This window comes from Triplophysa dalaica, chromosome 15 (genome assembly GCF_015846415.1).
Source record: "Triplophysa dalaica isolate WHDGS20190420 chromosome 15, ASM1584641v1, whole genome shotgun sequence".
Classification (NCBI taxonomy): Eukaryota; Metazoa; Chordata; class Actinopteri; order Cypriniformes; family Nemacheilidae; genus Triplophysa; species Triplophysa dalaica.
Window position 1 is genome coordinate 923,562 of NC_079556.1, and position 16,874 is coordinate 940,435.

General features: G+C 38.4%; 1 protein-coding gene across 2 annotated transcripts; it reads right to left on the bottom strand.

Annotated features, from left to right (window-relative positions):
• Nucleotides 1–1,571: 1,571 nt before the first annotated feature.
• LOC130436459 (antimicrobial peptide NK-lysin-like) lies at nt 1,572–4,137 on the bottom strand. Of its 2 annotated transcripts, none has more exons than XM_056767108.1 (6): nt 4,058–4,137; nt 2,478–2,540; nt 2,332–2,393; nt 2,108–2,206; nt 1,860–2,017; nt 1,572–1,713 (listed from the first exon to the last, which is right to left on the bottom strand). In XM_056767108.1, the coding sequence occupies exons 2-6, from the start codon at nt 2,518–2,520 to the stop codon at nt 1,632–1,634; spliced, it is 444 nt and encodes a 147-aa protein (XP_056623086.1). In that variant the 5' UTR covers nt 2,521–2,540; nt 4,058–4,137; the 3' UTR covers nt 1,572–1,631. The 2 variants fall into 2 exon arrangements, with proteins under 2 accessions (XP_056623086.1, XP_056623085.1); XM_056767107.1 differs by lacking the exon at nt 4,058–4,137 and adding an exon at nt 2,811–3,132.
• Between the last annotated feature and the right edge of the window lie 12,737 nt (nt 4,138–16,874).

Below are 16,874 nucleotides of genomic sequence, written 5' to 3' on the forward strand. Positions count from 1 at the left end.
ATTGTAATTTGCATTAATACATGCACGTAAAGTGATTATTTTAAACTATACACACAAGATTTTAATGAGCAGACGAAACTTACAGGCATCTCAAAAACATCCTCCGAGGAGACAACTTCACAAATCTCCCAGTGAACTGTATATGCCGTCCAAAATAAAGACTCAAAAGAATTTAAGTTAGTTGACCCTTCATACACATTTCACCGTCTTACTGAAAGAAAGTGCTGATTTTACCTCAGCATACGAGCAAGGTGATAAGAAAGACGTTGCTTAGATGATGAGCGTTGCATGAACCGCAATGAGTCTTTTTATTTCTAACCACAAACCAAAGACAGATGATCATTAAAAATACTATTGCTGGAGCAATAAAAAGAATGAAAGATGGATGTTTTTATGGAACAACAAAATGACTAATGGTAAGTATGTGTGTATGGAACAAATGTCCCCACAAAGATAGTAATACCAGTCAACTTTTGACCTCGTGGGGGCAATTTTTGGTCACCCTGAGAAAAACAGCTTAGAAATCGTACTGAATGATGTTTCCTGAAAATGTAAAAATGCTAAAGGTTTTTACTCTGATAGGTTTAGGTGTAGGGTAATGCAGGGGAGCAGATGGGATTTTTAACTCCATTCGCTCCTCTTGCCTTTTCACTCGAGTGGACGTGTGTGTTTCCTTAACTTGTTGTCCCCATTGACTTGGGGTGGCGCAGTCCCTACTTGTTGGCCACTTGGTCACATGTGCCAGCACAACAATTTCATCCCTTTCATTCATTTTGTCTTGGTCCCTTTCAAGTTTGAGCACATACCAGACAAGCGCTGTGTCCTCCGGTGGTCACATTTGTCCTCAGCATGGCATCCCTGTCATTGCGCGTCAGCCTGTGTCTGTCCCTCCGACCCGATTCTGAATTGAAGCAAAATAATTAAGTGAGCGGTGGGCCTGTCCGACACTGTTAGGCTAATGTACATGCGGGAAACCCTGATTAATCCTCAGTTGTACTGATGTTTGTCGCCTTTTGTAGGGACAGCAAGGGGGCGGGATCAGGTCACTATGAATCTGAGAGGGCCAAACCTCCCGTCCCTAGTGCCATCTGCGTGCCTTGAGTTAGGGGATAGAATACAGAGTTTATACAGTATAAAAAGCCCCCCATAAAAACCGAAACCCAAGATGTGTGTTTGTATTAGAAGTGATATACAGTTGGTCCAAATATTCGGATATCTCAAAATGTCCTCATGTGGTCTGGTAAGGACTCACAACTTAAGTTAATGAAGAACTAGCTTAGTTTTCATTTCATAAATGCACACACATATTCCGAACATTGTTAAAGGGCTCTTATTATTATTAGGGGGAAATAAAATACTGTTGCAAACTTTATTGATTTAAAACCTCGGTCTTAAATCGCAGTGTGAAAACAACAGACAAAAGTGACATTTAGCAGTGAGTCGGTATCTCTAAGCTTGCATGCTGTGTGCCATTTTTGTTATATGAAAATACTTAAGTATTATTTATCATATAGATACTTAGGTTGATTGAAAAAGAAATAACATTTGCATTAATGAAACAAATATGACTGTTTGTTCAATAGATATATTTTATTTTATTAAATGTACACATATAAATTTAGTATGTGCTGCTAGTAATCTGATCCCATTAGGAAATTGTCAAATTCTGGATCAGATGAAGGAATGAACTTTTCAGAGAATGATGATTTTGACCTGTAACAACAATGAAAACACAGTTAAGACTAGACAGGTTAATATTACTAGTCAAAGAATTAAACAACTCTTTGCAGACCACATCATGCAGGCAATTGATTTTAAGAATTCACAACGGAAACATTGTCTGTTTCGGTGAAACTCACTTGCAGACTCCGACGTTGACGCAGATAGTTTTTGGACCATCTGTGGTGCTGAGATCCTCCACCAAAGTGCCCAAATACTTTTTAACAAAACTCTTGCATAAGCTTTTCAAAAAGCCAATTTTCTCACAGACGGCATGTAGATCTTTTTCTATTTCTTCCTAATGGAAATTGCATAATTTCTATACTATTATTATATATGTTTAAGTGTACAAGGTTTGACGTGAGAAGAAGGACATCGTGACACTTACCTTGGTTGAATTCGGGGTGATCATTTTTTTTACCTTTCTCATGACCCAATTACACGCCCAACAAACGCCAGGCAGCTTCTGTTTTGTCATTTTGTCAGCCTGACAAAACATATCAAACACGCACAGATGACAAAAATCTTGAATCTCAGGTTTTGCAGAAAAGATCTGCATTAATGCTATACATGAAACTTTCAACAAACATTTCATGAGCAGGAGAAACTTACAGGCATTACATCGACATCTTCAGAGGACTCCACTTCACGAATCTCCCAATGAACTGCACAGACTGTCCAAAATAAAGAACAAAACGAGTTAACAATCGATCCTTCATGTACTTTGACTATCTTACTGAAAGACGTGTTGATTTTACCTGAACACATGACCAAAGTGACAAGAAAGACGTTGCGGAGCATCTTAGAAGATGAACTGTGACCTGAAGAATGAAGAAACTGTCAGAGTCTGATCCTCTGTGTTTTTCAGAAACATCTGGACTCTTTCTTATAGTGGTTGTTTAAACCACAATGAGTCATTCTTTCCAACCACTAACCACATACAAAAGATCATTGCTAAATTTGTTGGCTTCATGAACACATCAGATACATGTATAATATAATGAAATGTGAGTCGCTTTGGGTAAAAGCGTCAGCCAAATGCATAAAAATGTAAATATAAAATGAAAAGTGTACAAAAAGTGCATGGGTACCTGTGATATTAATAATTCCATTCCATTATCTACCGCTTATCCGAACTACCTCAGGTCACAGGGAGCCTGTGCCTATCTCAGGAGTCATCGGGCATCAAGGCAGGATACACCCTGGATGGAGTGCCAACCCATCGCAGGGCACACACACTCACTCATTCACTCACGCACTCACACCCTACGGACACTTTTTCCAGAGATGCCAATCAACCTACCATGCATGTCTTTGGACCAGGGGAGGAAACCGGAGTACCCGGAGGAGACCCCCGAGGCACGGGGAGAACATGCAAACTCCACACACACAAGTCGGAAGCGGGAATCGAACCCCCAACCCTGGAGGTGTGAGGCGAACGTGCTAACCACGAAGCCACCGTGCCCCCCATATTAATAATTAATATTTGTAAAAAGAAATTGACTACTTTAAATCATTTTTAGTCGCATATTGCTGTGTATTTATCACTTTGATTGATTCTGTGAGTTGAAAGTCATTTTTTTCTGGACAAAAAAAATCTGCACTGAAACAATAAACAATGATTAAATAGTATGTAATAAAACATATTTTTTTAATAACAAATACAAATCTGTGGTAAAACAGTGAATTGAGTCGGCTGTTCATTCAGATTTTTTTGGAGTCGATTACAATCCCTGGTTTGGGAATCGAAAGAATTGAATCAAAGATTCCAAGCTGCTGTTTTCGATTCTTGATTCAATTCTTTCGACTCCCAAACCAAGGATTGTTATTTATCGACTCCAAAAAATTGAGAATCGAACAGCCCTAGTGTTGGTAGCTAATTTCAAATAGAAATGCAATACATAAAATGGAAATGCATTATGTAAAATGGCAATGCAATCGTGTATTTAAAGATATATCATTTCAGTTTCTGAATAATTATGTTAAGATATTGACAACAAATACTGAATGTGTTTATGATGAAAACGTGTATGTGCAAGCCGTTTAACGCTTTTATCATCTCTGCAGTCGTCCGTGTTTTCAACACATCAAAACATAACACACGACACATGTAATAAAATATTTCGTTGTGTCTTCATGCAAAAAATATAATTGTCACACTGATGGTTGCAAAACAAAGAATTTAAAGAATATTTAAAGAGAAAGATTGTGGAAGTTGCGATTCAACGAATATTTTGCTAAATCAAACACGGCGCCATCCGCTTATCAATATAGTGTGTGTATATTAAATCAGTGAAGATTTATGCTGCATTTATAATTATAGAAAATAAACGTTTACCAGCCACGGCAGCAAATTCATCAGCTTTTAGCTCCTGTTGGTCTCGAGACAAACTCAACGGAGCAGACTTTAAATTCAGGTCTTTCCTGCTATAGCTGTTGATTATATGTTCCGCATTCTGCGCTTTAATTGAGTAAATACAGACACTATAGCAACAAATGTTATGATAACATAAACCGGGGAATCACAATAATGAAAGGTATCATGACACACTGAGAAAATGGTTTTGTTTTTCTTGTCATGAATGAATAAATTTAATTGCAATGTCAAAAAAGGCTCATCTCGTTTTAGGGCTGCACAATTATGGCATACTTGTCCTCTTGATATTGTAAACGCGCCTCTTGCGCATCCAGCATGCAACCATGAGAACTACACAAGTCTAATTGTTAGTTGCTGGAATAAACTTTTTTAATGCACCGCAGCCATCGGCTTACGTGACCCAAAGTTTGAGAACCTTTGATGTAAATGACCATACTGCCAGTTAGTGTAGCGTAGACATTTGGGCATGAAATAGCGGGTTCGCACAATCGTTTATTAAACACAATTTCATTTACATTTAGGCATTTGGCAGACGCTTTCATCCAAAGCGATCTACATTTCATTATCCTATACATTTTTACATAGGTACGTGCAATCCCCTGGGAACGAACCCACAACCTTGCGTTGTTAACGCAATGCTGTAACCACTGAGCTACAGCCAAAAATGTATTTGGTTTGTAATTTGGTCTTTATCCTATGAGTCCTAATAAATCCAAGCTTTACTATTTCTAAAGTGGTTATTTTATAAAGAACGCCGCCATCTCACATAAAGAGCATTGTAAGAGACATTTAGCTATTTGTTTGTTTATGATGTGTCCAGTAGGGGTCATCATTGCCTAATTGAAAGCGCCATATAGGTGGAAACCTTCCCTCAGGTGATAGGTGTAGCTGGGGAGAAGGTGAACACAGTTTTTGATCGCTACTCTATAGGCTTTCTGTACCACATAAAGTAAGTCTTTGTAAAGGTGAAAGACTGGTGGATTTGTTGACTGTTTGTATGGATATTGCTTACATGGAAATGAAGACCAGTAACTGTAAAATAAATTTACAACAGTGAGCATTCTAACATCTTGTGTGGACATTCCAATTAAAAGCAAGTAAAATACAAGCACCGTCCAGCATCCCTCAGCTGCCTCAAGCAAGACTTTACAGAAGTCCCTGTATAGAGTGAATGATTGTGGGTCGATCTATATTCATTAATTCATGGACAGCACCCGTTAATGTGACACGTAGTAAAGTCACCTCCTAATGTATAGTTCATAGAACACACGATAAAAGGTATACATGTAGTGAAGATATATCTTTAGAGTCTTTGTAGCACGCTAAGAGACAACATCATGTGGAAACGCAGCCCAGTGATGTTACTTGAGGTTCAAAGCTAAAAAACTGTCAGAGATTGCCCTCTATCGGATTGTATTTATTTAGTGTATTTAAGGATATTAAACATTAGGCGTATGAACAGCGTTGGGTGACAAGGTTAAATTAATAATAAAAGCAATGCATAAAAACATTTGAACATCAAGATTTAAATGAAGACATTGTGATATGTTTTAAAGCATTTCCAATGTCATCTTTATTTAAAAACAAAAAAGTCAGCAGGTTTATTCTCTGATTTAATTTATTCTCATTCAAGGAACCATTGTTTGCGTGGATTCTCTCTCATGATCTAGTTTTAATGACTGTATATTTTGAGAGTTGACATAAAACGGATTGTCTTCAGTTATGTGTACATTATATGTATTAGGTCATTAAACAATTTGAGGTGACGTGTTAAAAATATTCCAACAGTTAACAATGTTGAAGCCATTTACAGCTATGAACAAGCATAGTATTTTTACTCAGAATTCTTCTACAATATGTTTTTTCAAATGGTCTGTGGTTTGTGGTTGTAAAGAAATGCTGTGGTTTGTACAAAACCTGTAAGAGATGGACCACAGGCTTCTGAGGAACACAGAAGATCAGACTATAAAAGATTCTTCATCAGCTGGTTACAGGTCATCATCCAAGATGCTTCAGATTGTGTTTCTTGTCACCTTGGCCATATTCTCTGCCGGTAAACCTGCACTGCTGTGATTTTAAAATGATTTCATATTTGACTTATGTTTACACTTTATACCCAAGGTCTTTGTATATATTTCACATAAGTGTTTTCATTAAGATGCTACAGTATTTGAAAGACCGTATTTTAATAACCATTTTTCATTTATTACATTCAACAGCCCGTGCAGAGGAACTGGACTCCAATGAACTCCAATTTAAAGAGGTCGTAAGCCTATATTACGATAGAGACAAGTGTTAGTGTTGTAGTGGTCAAAGATGATGATGCTTTATCTGTTTTTGGTCCGATCCTCATCTGTGCAAATTTTATGCATTTTTTTCAGGAGTTGCAAAGGCTGAAGTTCAATTTTTTTTGCTCGCCATGCTTAAAACTTGTTGAAAAGGTGAAACAATTCATCATTCCTGATACAACACAGGTAGGTGCCACACAAATGAAGTAAATAAAAACAAATGGAAAATGAATTAGTATGATATATTTACATACGCATGTAAATACAGTATGTGTAAAGATCTTTCAATTTCATATCATTTTCTAGGACAAAGTTAAGAGACTTTTCTCTATCGCCTGTGATCAATTGCCTCTTTTCAAATCTGCCTGCAAATCCCTTTTGGATAAGCATGTGACCAAGATAGCTGGAATAATCAGAACTGCTGACCCAAAGACTGTCTGTATGAAAATCCATGCCTGCAAATCGGTATATATTTTTCATTTTAACAGAAAAAGAGTTAAAAAAATGCAACGGTGCAAAAATGTGAAAAAAAACACCATTTGATTTTACTGTCAAATATGGTAATGTTGTGTTTTTAGTATCGTCCAAGTGTTCTTCCACAAGAGTTTTTTTACATCCCAGAAGTCTTTGAGTGATCCATAGCAACTTAATCTTGTTGAAATAGTCATGTTTGGTTGTCATTTGTTTGTTTTTAAAGTTCTAACAATCACAGCTGACCTTTTATACCTTAACTTTAACAAAAATATTTTTATAGCGTAGTTTTCTATGAAGGTTTATGGACCGTTATAAATGGAAGTTATAAACAAGGAGAGTAATTACAACATTTTCTTTGCTCTGCTTCACTTCCAGGTCAGAACGAGCTCTTTGTTGCATCCGATCGAGCGCATCGACAATCTCTGAATGAAGAGAAAAATATTTAATGATTTGCATGCATTAAAACATAAATAAATAAATATGCATTAAAAATGATTTGTGCGTCTTCAGTTTTTTGTTGTCTGCAGCAAATATTTTCAAATGAGAAAACAGACTTTAAAAATAAAATTTTGACATGATTATGAACATTTTATTTCAGTTAAGATTGAAATAGAAAAGAATAGCTTTTATATTGTCATTGTAGTCAGAGCAAACAACAAGACTCTTAGTGCACCTCTCGCAAAACATGAAAACCAAATCAACAACAAAACATATACTGTATGTGCCAGTTATACAAGCAGACAGACACAAACAGTCATGAGGTGCAGAAACAAATGTCAGAGCAGCATATTTGGCTAATTGAATCGACTAACAAATAAAGACAACGGGAAGATCCGAAGAGCAGGGAGATCTAAAAATACAGACAGAGCATAGCTGTGTTTTAGTTTAGTTTAGTTTGCTACAGATTTAATGTAAATAACTGTTTAAAATGTTTATGACCCTGGGATAAAACTGTCTCTGAATCTGCTGGTATGTGTTGTGACTGATCTGTACCGCCTACCAGATGGTAACCGTTCAAATAGGCCATAAACAGAGTTAGAGCAGTCTCTGTTAATGTTTTGTGCCCTGCTAAGATAGTGTGCCGAGGCGACAGCTTTCATGAGTGGGTACTGACAGCCGATAATTAAAAATGTTTTTAGTTTGTAATTTGTTTTTTATCCTATGAGTCCTAATAAATGCAATCTCAACTATTTCTAAAGTGCTTATTTTATACAGAACGCCTCTATCTCACACAAAGCAGTCCCTGTATAGAGTGAATGATTGTGGATCGAATGATATCCATTAATTCAGCACCACCGTCATGGACAGCACCCGTTAACGTGACACGTAGGAAAGTCACCTCCTAATGTATAGTTGTATAAAAGCAATGCATAAAAACATTTGAACATCAAGATTTAAATGAAGACATTGTGATATGTTTTAAAGCATTTCCAAAGTCATCTTTATTTAACAAACTGATTTAATTTATTCTCATTCAAGGAACCATTGTTTGCGTAGATTCTCTCTCATGATCTAGTTTTAATGACTGTATATTTTGAGAGTTGACATAAAACGGATTGTCTTCAGTTATGTTTACATTATATGTATTAGGTCTATATACAATTTGATGTGACTTGTTAAAAAATATAGCAATAGTTAACAATGTTGAAGCCATTTACGGCTATGAACAAGCATAGGAAGTTATGACAAAATAAAGTACTTTTTCGACAATATATTTTTTTAAATGGTCTGGGGTTTGTGGTTGGAAAGAAATAATGTGGTTTGTACAAAGCCCTGTAAGAGATGGACCACAGGCTTCTGAGGAACACAGAAGATCAGATTATAAAAGATTCTGGGAACTGAAAGCCGATCATTTTCAACATCGTTCTCACCACCAGTGTTATTCCTCTTAAGCACCCGCAGGAAGTGGAGTCTCTGACCATACCAACAATGAGGACAGGCACATTTATTAAATAATTAGTTATATAATTAATTATAATATCAAATGTATTAGGAGCACAGCAATGCAATTGTGAAATGTTTCATTTTGAAAAACAATTCAAAAGTTGATATGATTTATCCTTCAAATCCTCTCAAGTTTCTCCCACTTCTGCATCTTCAGACCTCTCTCCTCAGGTGATCCAGACCCAATTTACAAAACTCCACTATGGACAAAAGTGCCGGGGTTCATTGAACATCACACCAGCTATGAAGCATCAATTGATGTCAGGTTGATGGCTTGAGAAAGCCAACATACTGATGTTTGGCTTAAAATTATTCTTATTATTATTTCTGTAAGGACCAGTCAAATATTGAAACAATAGCAATATTCAAGGTTAGCGGAATGAAACTGTTCTGAGCAAACTCTCCGCCTGTCCATAGAGCCTTTGACAGAGCAGGAGTGCCACAATTCATGTCCCTCCACGCAGGGCTGTATCTAAACATTTGTAGGATCTGGGCAACATTTATTTTGGAGGCCCCTCGCAGCACCCCCATCGCCTCCACCTTTTAGAAAAAATCTAATATTTTATTACACTGTGAAAATGTAACAATTTTATCAAGGTCATTATATTATTAAAACGTCTGTTTCATTTTGAAATAGCTTTGAATAAAATTTTAGCACAGTCGAGATAAAATATTTTGCAATAATTTTACAGTAATACAGCAAATACTTATCCACTGTTTTGGATGAGTTTACTTTGGAGGAGAAAGAGAAGGAAAGAATGACAGACTATTACGGCCAAAGTAGTTGTTAACTAAATATTATTCCACCATTTGATTTTACTATATAAATAGAAGCAATTTGTGCAACAAAAGAACATCAATGCATAGGTGTAGTAAAACTGGTCTCAGTTAACCCAGTATATGAAGCAAATACTTTTATACTAAAACAAATATATATTTTTAGAACAAGCCATGATCTGTGTCGCATATCGTGGTGGTCGCGTTTTATTTCTTTTTGATTGACTGCTGACTGAACTGAGGCAGATCAGATGACAGCAGTTATCTAGAAGTTACATAATATAAACAGTAAGACATATTGGCCAATTATTTCACCACCCTTATTACACAAAACAGGGAATTTAATGGTGGTCGCAGCCCTGCATGCAAAAACATAGACTACATGTTTTGTTAGACCGTGTGAATATGTCAACTGTGTGAATCTCAAACTAAATGTAGGCCTAGCAGAGTTGTGCACTTAATATTATATGTAATATTTTTAGAACTGGTTGAAAGTGACCTTTCTAAAGATGCCAATCTCAGACTCTCACTCAGTTTTAGATTTACATTAATGATTTGAAGAGAAAAGGAGTGAAGTGGGAGCTTACAATAAACAACACAATCTGAAGAATGATATTCATGTTATTATACAGCCCTGGCCTTTCTCTCGCATCCCTGAACACCTGCTGTAAATAACTCAAACCAATAGAAGGCATAGACCGTGTTTTCATTAGGATATTATATATATATATTATAGCTATTATTTTACTTGTTAAATTATGTTATAAAATAAATTATGCTTAATTTTCGAATAATACAATAAAATACATAACATAACATAATATATAATAATTTTAGTAAAAGTGGAACTCAAAATAAGCAGAAACAGCATTTTAAATATTCTCACAATAAGTCAGAGAATAAGACATGGCTTGGAATATGAAGATGGAGTTTTGCAGATAAAGTATCTCCGGGTGACACAGCTTTAAAGGGTCCCGGCAATTCTAGAAAGTGCTTCTTGCTCAAATAATGTGAATTTAACATGGTCAACGTCCTGCAAAAGTTGCCAGACACAGCCCTCTATAGGGTTGTATTGGTAGTGACGCATATTTACAACCGCACACACTGATATTCAACCTAAACTAAGACCATAAAGGTTGGGTGCAATGGATTTCTTTAAAAAAAGAATCAACGTATGCAATTACCAAACATTTGTCAGTCACAAAAATGTGTGAATACGGTTTTTAACCACTCAGACTTAAACATCAATCAACTTATATTTGCAGTCATTCAGACTTTTAAGTCTATAATGTTTTTTGCCACTAGACAGCACATTGCAGCTGACGCTCGTTTATTTCAGTAACTTTTAATAAGTTTAATTTAGTTGTTGTTTGTAATTCTACTTTTTCATCATACGTATTAAAATATATTTTAAAAAGGGCTCTGTAGATGATAATGTCATAAAATAATTGAACTATTTAAACTGAACTACTTTCACCTGCTTTACCTTAATAGCTTGCGGATGAAACCTTGATGATTTTGACAAACATCTTTATCTTGGTCCTGCTTTCAGTCAAAGAGACATTCCTAATCTAATGCCGATCCATAACCCCAGACCTATTCTACCTTCAACTCAGACGGAGTTTCGGCTATATTTTGACAAGATACTTTTCTTGGCTACACTATACGGTCAGGTTCTGTTCATAAACATGACTTATCATCAACAAATGCACCAAAGCACAGCAGATTCAGCATTTGCTATTATTAAAAAGTTATAATTGTCCATTGCTTGTTTACGTTAGGTCTTTGTGCATCTACCAATGTTAACTGGAGATAGACATGGCGCCACAATCAAGTACCAAAGTGCTTTGCTGCAGCAGTAAAGACAAAGAGCCTGGCAGCAAATGTCATCCCCCACAATGCCCAGGCTAACTCGCTAAAACACAACCCTATATTCAGGAGGGGCAGAAAACACGGGCACAGCCCTTATCCTAGGATTCAGGTCTGCAGAGTTTAGCCAGGGGGAAATGTGAGTTGATTTAAACCACAGACTTACTTTCCCCTTGGAAATCACAGCAAGCAACCTGCAGCCGTACATTAGGACAGTCATCATAGTTCAGTAGACTGTACCATTAATGAAGTGTTTGAAAGAAAGAATCTCCACTATAACAACTTGGCAGCGGTGGCTGAAGATCGGTGGTGCGTATGTTTATGTGGATTTTGGTAATGTGTTGTACTGTTATGCCATACGGGACCAGAGGCACTGAGCATGCATTAACGGTGCCAGTGGTCTAGAACTGCCAAGTTCTACCAGCATGTAAAGTGTTCCACAAGGGGGGAGAAGACTCTGGATCATGTCTACACCAATATTAAGCACGCATACAGAGCCATACCCCTCCCCCACCTCGGCCAGTCAGACCATCTTTCCCTCCTGCTTTCGCCAGCCTGCACCCCTCTCAGAAGCAGGGCCAGGCCCACCACAAAGTCTGTTACAACCTGGCCTAGAGATGCACTCTTCAAGCTACAATACTGCTTTAATTCGACAGACTGGGACTTATTTGTACACCAAGAGTTGGGGACATTCACAGGAACGGTACTAGACTATATCCAGTTCTGTATAGGAACTGTGACTGTGGAAAAAAACATCCGGGTCTTCCCAAACCAGAAACCCTGGATGACCAGCCAGATACGTACACTCCTAAGGGTCTGCAACACAGCCTTTAGGTCTGGGGACAGTACTCTATACAGAGCGGCTCGAGCCGACCTGAAAAAGGGTATAAAAGAGCTAAGGCGGTCCACAGACTGAGCATCGAGTCTCATCTGTCCAGCAACAACACACGGGAGGTGTAGCGGGGCATAAAAGACATCACAAACTTCAGAGGCGGGGATGCGCCTATAGATGACCTGAGTGCGCCGCTTGCAGAGGAGCTAAATTGCTTCTTTGCTCGCTTTGAAACACCTCAGCAGCACTCTTCTGCTCCAGCTCTCCCATCACCTGCAATTTCCTCCCACATCACTTCACCCACCGTGCAGGAACATGAAGTAAGACGGGTGCTCTTGGCAGTGAACCCCAAGAAAGCTGCCGGCCCAGACGGAATTCCTGGCTAGGTGCTCATAGGGTGCGCCTTCCAGCTTGCCCCCACCTTTACCAGGATCTTCAACCTCTCACTGGCCCAGGCAGTCATCCCGCCATGCCTTAAATCATCCATAATCATTCCAGTGCCAAAGAAGTCTCCCATCACAAGCCTGAACGATTACCGGCCGGTGGTCCTTACCCCGGTTATCATGAAGTGTTTCGAGTGACTGGTCCTTCAGCACATAAAGGATCATCTCCCCCCAGACTTCGAACCCCACCAGTTTGCATACCGTGCAAAAAGATCCACAGAGGACGCCATCTCCGTAGCTCTCCACTCTGCACTGAACCACCTGGAGCAACAGCAGAGCTACCTTCGGATGCTCTTTGTGGACTACAGTTCAGCCTTCAACACCATAATCCCAGACAGACTCATCACCAAACTGGCCACTCTGGGCTTTTCCCCTCTCACATGTGCCTGGATAAAGGACTTTTTAACCAAACGTCCCCAGACTGTGAGACTTGGTCCCCACCTATCCTCCACCCGCATGCTGAGCATCGGCTCCCCACAGGGCTGTGTGCTGTGCCCCCTCCTGTACTGTCTCTACACCTACGACTGCAGTCTGGTCAACAACGACAATCTCACTGTCAAATTGCGGACGACACCTCTCTACAGAGAAGAGGTTGTGAAGTTGGCAGCCTGGTGTTCAGAGAATAATCTCACTCTGAACATCAAGAAGACCAGAGACATCATCATTATCGAAGCACAGGACCGACCCAGCCCCCCTATACATCACAGCGAGTGTGTGGAGAGGGATCATTCATTCAAGTTTCTCTGCGTCCTTATCTCCGCCGACATCTCCTGGACAAAGAACATCATAGCAGTCTGCAAGACTCAGCAGCCTACACTTCCTGAGAGTTCTTAGGAAGTACAATCTGAACTCCAACCTGCTGCTGACCTTCTACCACTCATCCATCGAGAGCCTGCTGACATACTGTATCACAATATGGTACGGCAGCTGTACCGTTGCAGACAGGGAGAGGCTTCAGAGGGTTGTAAAGGCTGCACAGAAGATCATTGGCTGCCCTCCCCCCTCCCTGAAGGGCATTTACACCTCCCGTTGCCTAAACAGAGCTCTAACCATCACCAAGGACAGCTCCCACCCTGGTTTTGACCTATTCAAACTGCTCTCCTCAGGGAGTCATGTCATATTGCTCCCGGTGCAAGACATTGAACATCTTATTTCCTGGCTGTAAGTCATCCCAGTCTAGTCTAGTCTAGTCTAGCTTTATCAAGTGTTGTGTAGTCTAGTGATGGTTAATCTGCGTTTCTTTTTGTTTATTTTATTATCCCTTGTGATTATTGTTTCACCCCCTCGTGGTTCTTTGTTTTGTGGTCTGTGTTAAAGGGCCGCTATCCCAGAAAATGGACTTTTAAATATTTATCTACCAGAAATTGAGTCACCAGCGTGTGTGCAGAAACAGCCTGTTATTATACAAATCCATCTATTCTTCTCTTTGTAATCTCCTTTAAACCACAACAGTGACAAAAACAGGATGTTGGGGATCCCCTATCAATCTGATATCACATTGTTTATGCCTCCCCATGACTCCGCCTTATGAGCACATAGTTCCACCTTCCCCCATAGACACTCTGTCAGCCATTTTCAGGCAAGAGCAGATGTAGCCACTAGCCAGCGACAAAAAATTCTAAAAAACAACAAATGTGTGCTGTGTATGGAGTTAAAATGGAACATAAAAGGAGGCCGTGGAGGAGACCTGTCAGACGAGCCCAAGTTCGTCAGATGGGCACGCCATCTTCCTGTGTGTACAGGGCGGAGACTGGCATGGCATACCAGTCGCCAAGTTCAATGGCCTTTTAAAAGTACAATCAGGGATTATAGGTTCTCAAATTCAAACCCAATTCAGTTGGACACAACGTCGAGAGACCAACAGACAGGGAATTTAAAATTCTTAACTGCAGTGTTGGTGTGCATACACTGTAAAAAAAATCCTGTAAAATTTACAGTAAATTACTGGCAGCAGGGTTGCCAGCCAGTTACTGTAAATTTTACAGCCACAGTACTGTAAGTTAATTAACAGGCATTTTCTGTAATTGCATAATACAGGAAAAAACTGTAATTTTGAAGAGCAACAGTATAGTGCTGTATTTTTTACAGCCAATTGCTTGATTTTAATTTACTGTATTTAGAATAAATACATAATCACTGTATATCCAGTACGTTTTGCATACTGGATAAAAATGTGTTTATTTATTTTTTAATGAATACAAAAATACCTTGTGGTACATTAAATATTTTTATTCAGTTACAATTTCATAGTAGCCAACATGGCTCTTTAAACAAGGAATGTTTAAACATCATAGTTAAACAACATGTTAACCAACATAACAATCATGTAACAACATCGCAAAACAATGCCCAAGTGAGTCTGTAAAACGGTCCACATCTTGATCCATCAGAGCACAACAAGTAGCTAGAACTATGGAAAAGAAAAAAGAGAATAATGTTAGATATTTATAGTCAGAGGAAAAACAGAGGACATCATACACAGTTAGAGGCAGTGAATATTAAAATGATGTAATTCAATGATGAGATCTGTGTGTGTGTGCTTGTGTGTGTGTGTGTGCTTCTTACTTTTCATCGATTTCACTGAAAATTCATCATTGTGTTTAGAAGAGCGGCGACATGTGGGTTCACTGCAACCTGTTTCTTCTGTATACTGGCATTTTTGATGACGCTTCTTCTTGTTCCACTCTCTGGATTAATATCTACAAAGAGTCAGGAAAAACAAAATGTTATATATTAAATATACAAAATATATTATATTAAAACACATGAATTAAATGATCAGCTTGGTAGTGTTAAATAGGGGAGACTTCTAAATAATTTGCACTAAAAAAATCCATCTCTTGTTGAGAAATATTGTTTTAATGGTCTTAACAGTTATATAACATTAACATATCTATAAAAAGCAGGTAAGGAAGTTGTTCAACTAATACCTTTAATCATCCTGGTACTCAAAATTGAATATGTAACATGTTATGAACAGAGTGGGAAGGCCAGACATGAAGCTGTGCTGAGCACCGTCACACACAACCTAACCTTCAGTAGTCAGCATCCAGTGGCCTGCATGGCAAAGTGTGTCTTAAAACAAACAATACCACATGTGACAATAGTTAATAGTTACTATACAATTTTATCTTTAAGCTTTTTACATTTAAACTACATTTAACTATAAGTGACTCTACAAACAAACTCTAAGCAAATTACACAGAGTAACTTACACTTAAAACCGTACTTATACAGAAATGTAAGCCATTAACGTTAGGGATGTCACGGTCAAGAAATTGTCACACTGGTATTGGTAACGGGCCGTCTCACTCCCACCCTCCAACGGTCCTATTTGGGGACAGTCCTGCTCTAACGATGAGGGTGTCGCTAACGTCTTTTGCTACAGCTCTCATCTGGCCTCCGTTACATAAACTGTATATCTAGCTGGTTACGTACATTAATCACTTTACCGGGCTATCCTCCGTGAACATCGACTTACCGGAAGCTTTGGAGACTGCAGCGTGAAAAGGCTGAAATGTGTGTGTTTCATGGTGAACGTGTGAGTCTTGAGAGCCCTGTGTAAAGATAAACTGTGGGCAGCTAGAGATAGAAAGCTTATGAAATCAACACTGCCGCATGCAAACTGTTTATTGCATTGTCATATGTCTGTCTCAGTGAGATTAGATATAATCAGTTCACCTCTGCACCTGCTCGATAAGATTGATGGATCATTAAGACATTTTTGAACAAACATCTGTGTCCGTCCAGCTGGCACTTCATTCACATCATGAAATACACCGGAAGAACCTAATTGCAGGCAGCGAGGATCAAGGGGTTCACACAAAGACTTCTATTGTTCAAGAAACCCAAAACAAAAATGTTGGATTCAATTTAGGCTTTCCTGTAGCTCAGCTGTTATAACGTTGCACTAGAGTTTTAAATGTAAATTTACCTCTAAGAACCATTTTTGTTTTTTTCTGGATAATTTATTTCATTTCATAGTTTGATATAAGTACAAAAAAGTTTATTGCTGCTACCAAAATGTTTTGACATGACAAATAACACTTTTAATAAGTAAAATATTAAGAGGTGTTGTCATGTCAACACTTTTTGGTAGCTGTTCGTATGAAAATATGTTGGACCAACATTATTATTATTTAAATACCAAG

What these genes read in the sequence shown, in the direction of transcription:
- LOC130436459 (XM_056767108.1), bottom strand. Translation starts at nt 2,520, where the DNA reads ATGCTCCGCAACGTCTTTCTTGTCACTTTGGTCATGTGTTCAG. An exon ending in CACTTTGGTCATGTGTTCAG is followed by an intron (nt 2,394 to 2,477) that starts GTAAAATCAACA and finishes TATTTTGGACAG; the next exon opens with TCTGTGCAGTTCATTGGGAG. An exon ending in AAGATGTCGATGTAATGCCT is followed by an intron (nt 2,207 to 2,331) that starts GTAAGTTTCTCC and finishes ATGTTTTGTCAG; the next exon opens with GCTGACAAAATGACAAAACA.